General features: G+C 45.6%; 1 protein-coding gene across 4 annotated transcripts in view; it reads right to left on the bottom strand.

The window, feature by feature from the left end:
* The window catches only part of LOC140736680 (uncharacterized), a 493,430-nt gene that overhangs the window by 381,999 nt on the left and 96,289 nt on the right, over positions 1-15,142 (bottom strand). For all 4 annotated transcript variants that reach the window (XM_073062508.1, XM_073062505.1, XM_073062507.1 and 1 more), the window contains exons 4-5: positions 8,511-8,564; positions 253-306 (exon numbers count right to left, since the gene is read on the bottom strand). In XM_073062508.1, coding sequence (XP_072918609.1) covers positions 253-306; positions 8,511-8,564 — 108 coding nt within the window. The remainder of the gene's footprint in view (positions 1-252; positions 307-8,510; positions 8,565-15,142) is intronic.

Here is a 15,142-nt window from a genome sequence, read left to right as displayed (position 1 = left end):
GGCAGGGGAACTCAAAGTTCCAGGATTCTGCCGTCAGCTCTCCCATTTCCCCTCAGCCCACGATTGCCAGTCCTGCGGAGGAAGCAGCTAGGGTTAACTGCCCAAGGCCTAGGTACAATTTACATTTGGCCTCAGCCCATCACTGCAGATAATGATTTAATGGTTTGGGACTGCAGGAGGCTTCGAAGTCTGACTGCATATGGAAAACGGCAGGTTACAGACACAGATTAATGGCTGAAGAATTGCACGTACCTTGGGGCCCGGTAGGCCAGGTAATCCTGGATTCCCATGTGGTCCAGGTAACCCCTGCAGATACAAGAAGACCAGATTTTTCAGAATCTTGCTAACATCTCACTAAAATGATTACATTAACTCAGTTTTAAACAAAACATTTGGAACTGATAGAATTCTCTGTAATTTATTGTTCCCACCTGGGGGCAGATGCAGCTCGTCAGCCGTGGTTGGCATCTCATCTGGGAGAAGGAAAACGCTGACCTTAAACCTCTGCTGACTTGTGGCTATACCCACTCATGGGGAATGCTTCAGCAAACATTCATCAACCATCAGGTTCCAGAACCACAGGGGATAACCTCACTCACTCCAACAGCGAAATGTTCCCACAACCTATGGACTCTTCATCTCATTCCCTCCACATTATTAATTAATTAATTGATTAATTATTATTTCCCATTGTCCTTTCTTTCTGCATTTTCAAATTTTGTTCTCTTTTGCACATTGGTTGTTTGTCCATCCTTTTGGGTGTTGTCTTTCACAGATTCTACTGTATTTCTTGTAATTACTGTGATTGTCCACATGTCTGTAGGAAGATGACTCTCAGAGTTGTATATGGTGACCTATATGTACTTTGATAATAAATTTACTTTGAACTTTGTACTATGACTTTACAACTCATTCCGGCTGCCCAATTAAAGGCTCAGACGAGGCATTGGGTCCGGGGAAGTTGTCAGGGTAAGTGTCTGTTAAGTTTCCCTTTTTTCTTCCTGTGTCAGGGGTACTTAGTGTGGCTTATATGGCCGTTGTGTGTTCTTCATGCTGAATGTTGGAGTCCTGGGAGACCCAGAATCTCTGAGGGAACTACATCTGGGTGAAGTGATTCCAGCTGTAGCTCCTTGAAGACCGTGTTAGGGATCTGGAGCAGCAGCTGGATGACCTTTGACTTGTATGGAAGAGTGAGGAGATAATTGATCAGAGTTACAGGGAAGTAGTCACCCCTAAGGTGCAAGAGGTGGGTAGCTAGGTGACTGTCAAGAGAAGAAATGGGAAGGCGAATAGGCAGTTAGCACAGAGCACCCCTGTGGCCATTCCCCTCAATAATAAGTAACCCGTTTTGGATATTGCTGTGGCGTTGACCTCCCAGGAATACATCAGAGACCAGGTTACTGGCACTGACTGTGGGTTCATGGTGCAGAAGGGAAAGAGGAAGAAGAGAGGAGACTCAGCACTGAGGGGAACACACAGGAGATTCTGTGGGCATGAACGGAACACCTAGATGATATGCCACCTCCCAGGTGCCAGGATCAGGGATGTCTCGGATTGCCTCCGCAGCATTTTGGAGGGGGAGGGGGAGCAGCCAAAGACATTGGAAGGAAAAGCAATGAGGTCCTGAAGAGAGAATTTAGAGAGCTAGGTAGAAAGCAGAGAAGCAGGACCTCCTGGGTAGTAATTTCTGGATTCCTGCCTGTGCCACGCGCCAGTGAGGGTAGAAACAGGATGATTTGGCAGATAAATGCGTGGCTGAGAAGCTGGTGCAGGGGGCAGGGCTTCAGGTTCTTGGATCATTGGGATCTCTTCTGGAGGAGGTAAAACCTGTACAAAAGTGACAGATTGCACCTGAACACGAGGGGGACCAATATTCTCACAGGCAGGTTTGTTAGAGCTGCTGGGGAGGGTTTAAACTAATTTGGCATAGGGGTGGGAACCGGAGTGATAGGACTCAGGACAAGACGGATTGTAAAAAAAAACAAAGATAGCATGCAGTCAGATTGTCAGGAAGGGCAGGCAGATGATAGGACATAATTGCAGCCAGCATGGTGAGTATCAGAGCATTAGGGATGCAGAATAAAAAAGGGGACCAAATACAGTATTCAAAGTGTTATATCTCAATGCACGGAGTATAAGAAATGAGGTGGATAATCTTGTTGCACTATTATAGATCGTCAGGTATGATGTTGTGGCCATCACTGAATCATAGCTGAAGGATGGTTGTAGTTGGGAGCTGAATATCCAAGGTTACACATTGTATCGGAGGGATAGGAAGGTAGGCAGAGGGGGAGGCGTGGCTCTGCTGGTAAAGACTGGCATCAAATCAGTAGGAAGATGTGACATAAGAATGGAAGATGATGAATTCTTATGGGATGAGTTAAGAAACTGCAATGATAAAAGGTCCCTGATGGTAGTTATATACAGGCCTCCAAACAGTAGTTGGGATGTGTACTATAGATTACAACGGGAAATAGAAAGGCTTCTCAAAAGGACAATGTTATGATAGTCATTGGAGAGTTTAATATGCAGATCGATTGGGAAAATCAGGTTGGTAATGAACCCCAGGATATTGAGTTTATTAAATACCTACAAGATGGTTTTTTAGAGCCTACTAGGGGATCAGCTAAACTGGATTGGGAGTTGTTTAATGAACTGGAGGCGATTAGGGAGCTTAAGTCAAAGGAACTCTTAGGAGACAGTGATCACAATATGATTGAGTTCAACTTGAAATCTGATAGGGACAAAGTAAGTCTAACATAGCAGTATTTCAGAGGAGTAAAGAAAGTTACAGTGGTATGAGAGAGGAGTTAACCAAAGTAAATTGGAAGGAGATGCTGACAGGGATGACAGCAGAGCAGCAATGGCATGAGTTTCAAGGAAAAATAAGGAAGATGCAGGATAGATGTATTCCAAAAACAAATAAATTCTCAAATGGTAAAATAGTACAACTGTGGCTGACAAGGGAAATCAATACTAGTGTAAAAGCAAATATTAGTGGGAAGACAGAGGATTGTGAAGCTTTTAAAACCTTACAGAGAGCAACTGAAAGAATCATTAGGAGGGAAAAGATGAAATATGAAAGCAAGCTAGCAAACAATATCAAAGTGGATAGAAAAAGCTTTTTCACGTGTATAAAAATAGAGAGATGAGAGTGGATAGAGGGACCCTAGAAAATGAGGCTGGAGAAATAACAGGGGACAAGGAAATGGCAGATGAATGAAATGAGTGTTTTGCATCAGTCTTCACTGTGGAAGACACCAGTAGTGTGCCAGATGTTCAAGGGTGTGAGAGAAAAGAAGTGGGTGCAGTTACTATTACAAGGGAGAAGGTGTTCAAAAAGCTGAAAGACCTATAAGTACACAAGTCACCCAGACCAGAGGAACTGCACCCTAGGGCTCTGAAAGAGGTAGCATTAGAGATTGTGGTGGCATTAGTAATGATCTTTCAAAATTCATTGGACTCTGGCATGGTGCTGGATGATTGGAAAATTGCAAATGTCACTCCACTCTTTAAAAAGGAGGAAGGCAGCAGAAAGGAAATTATAGACCTGTTCACCTGACCTCAGTGGTTGGGAAGATGTTGGAGTCTATTGTTAAGGATGAGATTATGGAGTACTTGGTGACACAAGACTAGATAGTACAAAGTCAGCATGGTTTCCTTAAGGGAAAATCTTGCCTGACAAACCTGTTGGAATGGAGGAGATTACAAGTAGGATAGATAAAGTGGATATTGTATATTTGGGCTTTCAGAAGGCCTTAACAAGGTGCCACACATGAGGCTGCTTACCAAGTTAAGAGCCCGTGGTATTGCAGGAAAGTTACTAGTATGGGTAGAGCATTGGCTGATTGGTAGGAGGCAGCGAGCGGGAGTAAAAGGATCCTTTTCTGGTTGGCTGCCAGAGACTAGAGGTGTTCCACAGGGATCAGTGTTGGGACCGCGTCTTTTTATGCTGTATGTCAATGATTTTGATGATGACTTTGTTTCCAAGTTTGCAGATGATATGAAGATTGGGGAGGGGCAGGTAGTGTTGAGGAAACAGGAAGGCTGCAGAAGGACTTAGACAGATTAGGAGGATAGGCAAGAAAGTAGCAAATGAAATACAATGTTGGAAAATGTATGGTAATGCACCTTGGTAGAAGAAATAAACATGCGGACTATTTTCTAAATGAGGAGAAAATTCAAAAACTTGAGATGCAAATGAACTTGGGAGTCCTTGTGCAGAACACCCTAAAGGAGGACCCTGGCAGATAACGGAGACTCCTTTGCTTGCATCTTTGGAAACAGCTCAATTTCTATCTAATATCTCTATTTTTCCCTTTCAGGGTCCTTTTGAAGACCCTGACCTGGAGTTACATGCTGACTTCAGTTCTTTGAGCGAATGGGACCCGCTTTCGGGGTCTGACTGCTGTCTGATATACCAAGGACACAGCCTAGAAGACCAGTGCGCCTTCAGGATTTCAGGATTTCGTGGCTCTGGAGGCAGGCGGACTCAAAGTTGGTGCCTCTGCAGGAAATTGGTGGGTCGTAGGAGATGGACAATTGAAAGCAGAAGATGGCTGCTGGCTGTGTGCCCAGAGACCTGAGCTCTTTGAGCACAGAACTCGGAAAAAGTGACGCAACAGACTTTTAACATCGTAAACCAGCGAGTCGTTGGTTATGTCTCCCCTCTTGTTGGAATTTAGAAGGCTGAGGGGGATCTCATTGAATCCTTTCAAATGTTGAAAGGCCTCGACAGAGTAGATGTGGAAAGGATGTTTCCCATGGTGGGGGAGTCTAGGACAGGAGGGCACATCTTCAGGATAGAGGGGTAACCATCTAAAACAGAGATGCGGAGAAATTTCTTTAGCCAGAGATGGTGAATTTGTGGAATTTGTTACCACAGGCAGCCGTGGAAGCTAGGTCGTTCAGTGTATTTAAGGTGGAGATTGATCAGTTCTTGATCAATCAAAGGTTACGGGGAGTAGGGCTGCAGAGGGGAGAAAAAGATCAGCCATGATTGAATGGTGGAGCAGACTTAGAACATAGAACATAGAAATTTACAGCATATTACAGTCCCTACGTCCCTCAATGTTGTGCCAACCATGTAACCTACTCTCAAGACTGTTTAGAATTTCCCTAGCTCTGGACATGACCTGCTGTGAGTGCAATGAAGTTTCAAGACACTAATGAGCTCTGCTGCTCAGAGCCAGTAACATCATGAAGGATCCCACCCACCCTGCTCATGGACTGTTTGTCCCACTCCCATCAGGGAGGAGGCTTCGTAATATCCACACCAAGACCACCAGACTCAAAAACAGTTACCTTCCCCAAGCAGTGAGGCTGATCAACACCTCCACACACTGACCCAACCCTCCATACCCCCGACCACCAATACTTTATCATTTCCTGTTAGAGCCACCTTATGTGCAGACACTCCTGTGACCAGGGTCATTTTATGGACATTCAATCAATCTATGTTTAAAGATTTATATAAGTATATTTGTGTTTTTTTTAAATTATTGTGTCCTTTAACTTATTGTGTTTTTTTGTCCTGCATGAGATCTGGAGTAACAACTATTTTGTTCTCCTTTACACTTGTGTATTGGAAATGACATTAAACAATCTTGAATTTTGAATATAGCCATGCAAGTGAATGTCACAGATGACTCACTGATGAAAGCTGACATTGTACAACATCAGAGGCCAGTGGGTTATACGCGACCACTTCACAAACTAACTCCTGTTGGCTGGAAGGAAAAAATATTCACATGCTTTCTGTAAGGTGTCCCTGTCCCTTGTTGAGTACAGCCTCAGTGAACTCTGAGCTCTCGGGGTACATTGGAAAGTCAACCCCACTGTGACCTTTCAATATGTTAAACGTTTTGAAAAGTACGTTTGCTCTTTTGCTCTTAAAACAATCAGAATCATTGTCCTCCTGACATTTGAGGCTAACTTTGTGTTCTTGGATAAAGACTCAGTTTTGAACCATAGTGTCTTAACTCTTTGACTGCTGGTCATGTTTTGCAGGTTGGAATGCAAATCCACTGCAGCTGACTATACAAGGAAAAGGGAAGGGATTGTATCTCCTGGTTCCTCCACTTCACTCAGTTTTCCTCCCAGTCTCAGAGCCTGTAGATTACAGTCAGTGGTCACTTTATTATGTACCTACTACTGGAGTGGCCACTGCGTGTATATTTGTAATTTTCTACTACTGTAGTCCATCTACTTCAAGGTTTGACATGTTGTGCATTCAGAGATGCTTTTCTGCACACCACTGTTGTGATGCATAGTTATTTGAGTTACTGTCAATTTGAACCAGTCTGGCCATTCTCCTCTGAACTCTCTCAATAACAAGGTGTTTTCACCCACGGAACTGCGACTCACTGGATGTTTTTTGTTTGTCGCACCATCCTCTGTGAACTCTAGAGACTGTTGTGCGTGAAAATCCCAGGAGATCAGCAGTTTTTGAGATATTCAAACCACTCTGGCTGGCTCCAACAATCATTCCACAGACGCTGGAGGAACTCAGCAGGCCAGGCAGTATCGATGGAAAAGAGTAAACAGTCGACGTTTCAGGCTGAGACCTTTCTCCAGGACTGGGAAGGAAGGGAAGAAGTTGGAGTGAGGAGGTCTCATTCTGACATGGTCTGTCCGTGGCCTCCTCTACTGCCAGGATGAGGTCACACTCATGTTGGAGGAGCAACACCTTATATTCCATCTGGTTAGCCTCCAGCCTGATGGCACCAACACTGATTTCTCAAACTTCAGGTAATTGCCCGCCTCCTCTCCTCCACCATTCCCCATTCCTGTTTTCCTCTCTCACCTTATCTCCTTACCTGTCCATCACCTCCTCCTAGTGCTCCACCCCTTCCCTTTCTTCCATGGTCTTCTATCCTCTCCTCCAGCCCTGTATCTCTATCAACAATCAACTTCCCAGCTCTATACTTCACCCCTTCCCCATCTCCCAGTTTCACCTGCCACCCACTACCTTGTACTTCTTCCTCCCCTCTTACTCCACCCTCCTGCTCTGACTTGTCCCCTTCCTTTACAGTCCTGAAGAAGGGTCTTGGCCCGAAACATCAACCGTTTCTCTTTTCCATAAATGCTGCCTGGTCTGCTGAGTTCCTCCAGCATTTTATTTGTTTTGCTTTGGATTTCCAGCATCTGCAGATTTTCTTGTATTTGTTAGTCGTTCCATGGTCAAATTCACTTGGGTCTGAACGACAAATGAACCTCGAGAAAGCAACACCCATCATCAAAGACCCCCACAAACTGTGCCAGGCCCCCATCAGGCAGGAAGTACAGAAGCCTGAAGCCCCACTCCAGCAAGTTCAAGAAGCTACTTCCCTTCAACCACTCGGTTCTTGAACCACCGTCACAACCCTAATCACTACAGTTTAGCAACGCTGATCAACCTTCATCACTTTGCACTAAAGTGGATTTTTAAAACAATTCTAATTGCATTTTCTTGTAAAAATTGTAAATAATTCCTGTTTAATTTATTTTTCTAGTGAATGCTGCTTTCTGATGCTCCGTCCCTGTGAAGCTGCTGCAATTAAGTTTTACATTGCACCTGTGCAGATGACAATAAAATTCAGTGAATCAGCTTACTGGCATATGAGTCTTCTTTTGAATATTGTTTATTTGTCAGTCTTTATTTATAGATAGTTTTTCATAAATTCTATTGTATTTCTTTATTTTCCCATGAATACCTGCAAGAAAATGAATCTCAGGGCAGTATACGGTGTATGGACCTTAATAATACTGTAAACTGAGCCTCGAGCCAGGAGTTCCAATGCATCCTGGTGTTGAAGACAGTGAACTTATTTGGATGTGAATTTCCATGGTACAGCTGACTCTCTAGGAGAAAATTTGTGGCAAGCTAGAGGCATTGAACAAAAATACGTCACGCACACCAGGCATTGAATGGTTGGTTCCAGAGACGCATGCATCTCACAGGGAGACAACTGGCTACCGTTCCTCGACCAGCATTCTCACGGTAAAGGAGTGAACCAGATTAATTGTCAAGCAACATTTGGATCTTGTACATCAGCAAACTGATTGAGAAGCTACAGAAATGTCCTCTGCTGATGAAGCCAGCGTCCCAGAAGAAGGAGTAATGGACACTTCATCAACAGAAGAGGTGATTCATAGCGCACTGCCCTCAGCATCAACTGACCAGAAAGGCACAGAGGGAGAAGCAACCCTCCCAGTGGTCCATGTGGGTGAGTCGGCCAATTGTGTGCTACCAAGCGCGATAGATATTGTATCATTTTCCTTAAATTACCTCACTTATTCCCTTCCTCGTCTACAGGATGATCGATTGCGAGATGTGTTCAATCAACGGGGCCTCCCAAGTGCAGGAAACACTCTCTCTTTGGGTGGGCCCTCGAATGTGCATGTTTGGTTCACAGTCCTTGCACTGAAAGCTACCCAGTGTGTACCGTTACTGACAGGAATCAGTGAAAGTGTTTAATCATACTACTCCATTTGTCGTCCTTGCCCTGTGGAAGTGTAACAGTACTCACCCGTGGTCCTCGCCTCCCTGGGGGTCCCGGCGCACCAGGCACTCCTGGAGGACCCTTCCAAAACAGAAGAGCAGTCAATTAGGATTCTCCTCAAGTGCACGGTACATTACACCAACAACGGGAATACAATCAATTTTACAGGAGACTTCCGGCAGCTATTCCCCACCATCTTCCCACCCCTCATCAACACCCCCATCAACAGCTCCTGCTTTGTACTGATCAACCACAGACTATAAGACCATAAGACATAGGAACAGAATTAGTTCATCAAGCCTGCTCCCCCATTCCATTATGGCTGATTTATTAACCCTCTCATCCCCATTTCCCTGCCTTCTCCCTGTAATTTTTGATGCCCTGACTAATCAAGAACCTATCAATCTCTGCTTTAAATATACCCAATGACTTGGCCTCCACAGCTGCCTGTGGCAATGAATTCCACAGATTCACCACCCTCTGGCTAAAGAAATTCCTCCTCATCTCTGTTCTAAAGGGCCTGAGGCTGTGCCCTCTGGTCCAAGACTCACCTACTATAGGAAACATCCTCTCCACGTCCACTCTACCAAGCCTTTCAATATTCAATAGGTTTCAATAAGATCCCCCCTCATTCTTCTAAACTACAGTGAGTACAGGCCCAAAGACATCAAACACTCTTTATACATTAACACTTAAGTTCCTGGAATCATTCTCGTGAACCTCCCCTAAATCCTCTCCAACCCTTTCAGTCTAGAGGAAGGATTTTGATCCGAAATATTGTCTGCCCGTGTCCCTCTAAGAACCACTGAGTTCCTTCCAGCTTCTTGTCTTTTGTATCACCTCCATCTTATAGACTCAGAGACATACCACAGGGAAACGGGCCCATCGCACTCGTGCCGACCAAGGTGCCCATATCAGCCAGTCCCATTTGGAAATATCGCTCTAAACCTTTCCTATCCATGTACCTGTCCAATGCCTTTTAAATGATCTTACTGCAACGGCCTCATTTTCAATCATCAGTGGTCGCATAACCAGGACTGGTGATATGCACCGGCTGCTCGTACGACCATCCACCACCTGCTCCCACAGCTTCACATGACCCTGATCCGGTGGCTGAGCAGGTGCCACACCTTGCCCATGGGTGACCTACAGGCTAGCGGAGGGAAGGAGCGCCTTACCCCTCCACCCTAGCCACCCACTCATTTACTATACAAGACATTTCTGAGCCACACTCGGAGTATTGTGTACAGCTTTGATTGTCCTGTTATAGGAAAAATATTATTAAACTAGAAAGAGTACAGAAAAGATTTCCCAGGATGAGTTACGTGAGTTACAAGGAGACAATGTGTAGACTAGGAATTTATTCCCTGGATTGTAGGAAATTGAGGGCACAGACAGGGAGAAAGCACAGTCTTTTTCCCAGGGAGAGAGTGTGCTTAAAACAAGAAAGCATAGGTTTAAGATCAGAAACGAGAGATTTAAAAGGGACACCGGGGTAACTTCTTCATGCATGTGTGATGCGGTTAGTGCAGCAGCTAGTGCGGTGATTTACAGTGCCAGTGATCATCGATCAGAGTTCAATTCACACCACTGTCTGGAAGGAGTTTGTACGTTCTGCCCATGACTGTGTGCTCGGATTTCCTCCAACATTCCAAAGGCGGACGGGTTAAGGTTAGTAAGTTGTGGACGTGCTATGTTGGCTCTGAAGGTGTGGGGCCACTTGCCTGCCTCCAGCCCAATCCTCGGACTGTATTGGCCATAGACACAAACAACACATTTCACTGTTTCGATGCACACGTGACAAATAAAGCAAGTGTTTCTTTATCTTCAAAGAGCAGTGTGTATTTGGAATGAGCTGCCAGAAATAGTGGTTGAGACGGGCACCTTAGCAACAATTAAAAGCCATCCAAATAAGTAGATGGGTAGGAGAGGATCCAAGGGCTGTCGGCCAAACGTGGGCAGATGGGACCAGCTGACTGGGCACGGATGAGCAGGGCATCACACTTTACAAGGACTAGGATGTCATTAAACCGGGGAGAGGATGCTATGGGACTGCATCTCCAAGAGCATCACAACCTTGTCATGGTTTGGAGGTTTGCGTGCCTCAATGACCCGGAGAGCTATGCTGACTGCAGTCAGGGCTTTATCCTTTGGCTATTTGTAGGATCACCTATGCCAAACAGGTCAAAGGGTAGAGGCCAGACTAAGGGTGGTCCACTGGTCCTCCAGGTTCGGGGCTTCAGCTCAAGGCTAACAACCCTGTCTGGTCAAACAAAACTGTTACAGAAACAGACAGACAGACAGACATACTTTATTGATCCCGAGGGAAATTGGGTTTCGTTACAGTTGCACCAACCAAGAATAGTGAAGAAATATAGCAATATAAAACCATAAATAATTAAATAATAAGTTAATCATGTCAAGTGGAAATAAGTCCAGAACCAGCCTATTGGCTCAGGGTGTCTGACACTCTGAGGGAGGAGTTGTAAAGTTTGATGGCCACAGGTAGGAATGACTTCCTATGACGCTCAGTGTTACATTTCGGTGGAATGAGTCTCTGGCTGAATGTACTCCTGTGCCTAACCAGTACATTATGGAGTGGATGGGAGACATTGTCCAAGATGGCATGCAACTTGGACAGCATCCTCTTTTCAGACACCACCGTCAGAGAGTCCAGTTCCACCCCCACAACATCACCGGCCTTACGAATGAGTTTGTTGATTCTGTTGGTGTCTGCTACCCTCAGCCTGCTGCCCCAGCACACAACATGATAGCACTGGCCACCACAGCCTTGTAGAACATCCTCAGCATCGTCCGGCAGATGTTAAAGGACCTCAGTCTCCTCAGGAAATAGAGACGGCTCTGACCCTTCTTGTAGACAGCCTCAGTGTTCTTTGACCAGTCCAGTTTATTGTCCATTCGTATCCCCAGGTATTTGTAATCCTCCACTATGTCCACACTGACCCCTTGGATGGAAACAGGGGTCACCGGTGCCTTAGCCCTCCTCAGGTCCACCACCAGCTCCTTAGTCTTTTTCACATTAAGCTGCAGATGATTCTGCTCGCACCATGTGACAAAGTTTTCCACCGTAGCCCTGTACTCAGCCTCATCTCCCTTGCTGATGCATCCAACTATGGCAGAGTCATCAGAAAACTTCTGAAGATGGCAAGACACTGTGCAGTAGTTGAAGTCTGAGGTGTAGATGGTGAAGAGAAAGGGAGACAGGACAGTCCCCTGTGGAGCCCCAGTGCTGCTGACTACTCTGTCTGACACACAGTGTTGCAAGCGCACGTACTGTGGTCTGCCAGTCAGATAATCAATAATCCATGACACAAGGGAAGCATCCACCTGCATCACTGTCAGCTTCTCACCCAGCAGAGCAGGGCAGATGGAGTTGAATGCACTGGAGAGGTCAAAAAACATGACCCTCACAGTGCTCGACGGCTTGTCCAGGTGGGCGTAGACACGGTTCAGGAGGTAGACGATGGCATCCTCAACTCCTAGTCGAGGCTGATAGGCGAACTGGAGGGGGTCTAAGTGTGGCCTAACCATAGGCCGAAGCTGTTCTAGCACAGGTCTCTCCAGGGTCTTCATGATGTGGGAGGTCAATGCCACGGGTCTGTAGTCATTGGAGCCACTGGGGCGCGGCGTCTTCAGTACAGGGATGAGGCAGAACGTCTTCCACAGCACTGGAACCCTCTGGAGACTCAGACTCAGGTTGAAGACATGGTGAAGTACTCCACATACAGCAATGAAAGAGCAATGAATTCTGTTACAGAACCTACATCTGTGTGTGACAGTATTCCTGAGTCTCCACCCAGACTTGCATGGTTGCCGAGGACAGGACGAGATGGAGGAGCTTCATTGCGGAGGTGAAACGGGCAGTAAGTGAGTAAGTACGGGACTGGAGGGGCTGGGCGGCCACATCTCTGAGGACCTATCCTGGGCCCAGCACATCGATGCAATTACAAAGAAGGCACCTGACCGGTTGCATCACTGTCTGGTATGGAAGCGCCAAAGCACAGGATCAGGAAAAACTGCAGAGAGTTGCAAACTCAGCCAGCTCCATCGTGGCCACTCGCCTCCTCAACATCGAGGACACCTTCAAAATGTGTTCCCTCAAGAAGCAGCGTCCACCATGAAGGACTCCCACATCCCAGAACATGCCCTCATCTCATTGCTACCGTCAGGGAGAAGACACATATCCAGTGATTCAGGGTCAGCGTCTTCGCCTCTGCCATCCGACTTCTGAATGGACATCAAACAATGAACACCACCTCACTTCTTTTTTGCTCTCCTCTTGAGCTACTTATTAATTTCTTCTATTTCTTATTGTAACTTTTAGTAATTTTTGATGCATTAAATTGTACCGCTGCCGCAAAACAAATTTCACAACCTACGTCAGCAATAATAAACCTGATTTTGACCTTTTGCCTCTGGCGGGTAGGAGGCTAAGACATGACCTCAGAGATTTATAGGACTATGGGGGACATAGATAAGGGTTTCAGACTTCTGAGAGATGGGGAGCCTGAAATTAGAGGGCATAGTTTCAAAGTGTAAGGGGAGGGATTTAAAAATGATCTGAGAGGAAACATTTTCAATATCTCTGAGGATCTATCCTTGACCAAACGTATAGATACAATTACGAAGAAGGCATGCCAGCAGCTATACTTCATTAGGTCCCATGAACACTATCTCACTACTTTTGCTTTTTTTTGCACTACTTATTTATATATTTCTTCAAGTAGATTGTAGTACATTTTATGTATAGCAGTGTACCACTGTCACAAAACAACAAATTTCATGGCATGTGTCAGTGATAATAAGCCTGACACTGATTCACACAGAAAGTGGTGGATTTATGGAATGAGGAGCCAAAGGGAATGACAGAGGCAGGCACGATCATACCATTTAAAATTCATTTGAAAATGTTCACGGATAGGAAAGGTTCAGGGGTATATGAAGGTTCAGAGGTACACAGACAGGAAAGGTTTACAGATATATGGACCAAGCACAGGCAAATGGGAGCTGCTTAAAAAGGAAACTTGCTTGACATGGACGAGATGGGCTGAAGGCCTGTTTATGTGCACTAATGATCTACGACTGTACGACTCTATAACCTCTGACTATTGGTAGTGTAGACCTACCAAAAGGAAACTTGGATTATGAGGGTTAGATTACAAGGAGAGATTGTACAGATTCATTGTATAAGACATGAGCGAAACCTAATTTAGAGTATTGTGTACAGTTTTGGTCACCTACCTGCAGGAAAGATGTAAGTAAGGTTGAAAGGCAACACAGAAAGTTTACAAGGAGGTTGCTGGCAAATGTGCAGTTTCTCATGAATAAAGTCGATGATCTCAGAGCTCGGGTGCTGAGTCAGAGGGACATCAGGACCACGTGTGTCCTTTGTTTCATGGAACCCTGCTTAACCCCTTCTGTACTGGATGCAGCAATCCAGATCGACAGGTTTACTCCAGGATAGATCTATAGAGTCTCTCAAAAGCAGTGATGGAGGAATATGCCTCATCATCAACTCTTCTTGGTGCACAAATATATCAGTGCTGTCCCAATCCTGCTCACCAGACCTGGAATATCTAGCAGTAAAGTGCCAGCCTTTTTACCTACCACAGGAGTTCTCCAGGGTCATTTTGGTAGCACCTCAGGCCAATGTCAATCAGGTTTTAGATGATCTGAGCAATGGGATCGACATACATGAAACAGCACATCCTAACGCCTTCACTATGGTTTAGGGAGATTTTAACCAGGCCAGTCTGAAAAAATCACTAAGCAACTACCATCAACAGATCTCTTGCAATACCAGAGGAAGCAACACACTGGACCATTGTTACACCACCATCAAGAATGCCTACCGTGCTATTCCACGCCCTCACTTCGGGAAGTCTGATCGCTGAGCTGTACTTCTACTCCTGAGACTGAAGACTGCAGCACCAGTAGTGAAGGCCAAGAAGGTATAGACAGGGGAAGCACAGGAGCGCCTACAGGACTGATTTGAATCAGTGGACTGGACTGTATTCTGGGATTCATCTTCGACCCTGGATGAGTAAGCTGCAGTTGTTACCGACTTCATTAAAACCTGTGTGGATGAGTGTGTGCCTACAAAGTCTTACTGTACATTCTGAAATCAAAAGCTGTGGATGAACCAGGAGGTGCGTCGTCTGCTGAAGGCTAGATCTGTGGCATTCAAGTCTGGGGACCCAGGCCTATACCAGAAAACCAGATTTGATTTGCGGAGGGCTATTTTGAGAGTGAAGGGACAATTTCAAATGAGGTTGGAGGTGACATCGGATGCACGACAACTCCGGCAGGATTTGCAAGACATTACTTCCTACAAAGCGAAACCCAATAGCATGAAAGGCAGTGATGCTTCACAACCAGATGAACTCAATGCCTTCTATGCACGCTTTGAAAGGGAGAACACAACTACAGCTGTGAAGATCCCTGCTGCACCTGATGACCCTGTGATCTCTGTCTCAGAGGCCGATGTTAGGCTGTCTTTAAAGAGAGTGAACCCTTGCAAGACAGAAGGTCCCAATGGAGTACCTGGTAAGGCTCTGAAAACCTGTGCCAACCAACTGGCAGGAGTATTCAAGGACATTTTCAATCTCTCACTACTATGGGTGGAAGTTCCCACTTGC

The sequence above is a fragment of the Hemitrygon akajei genome, chromosome 12 (assembly GCF_048418815.1).
Source record: "Hemitrygon akajei chromosome 12, sHemAka1.3, whole genome shotgun sequence".
NCBI lineage: Eukaryota > Metazoa > Chordata > Chondrichthyes > Myliobatiformes > Dasyatidae > Hemitrygon > Hemitrygon akajei.
The sequence above is the reverse complement of the archived record's forward strand: the minus strand, read 5'-3'. Positions and strand labels throughout refer to the sequence as shown.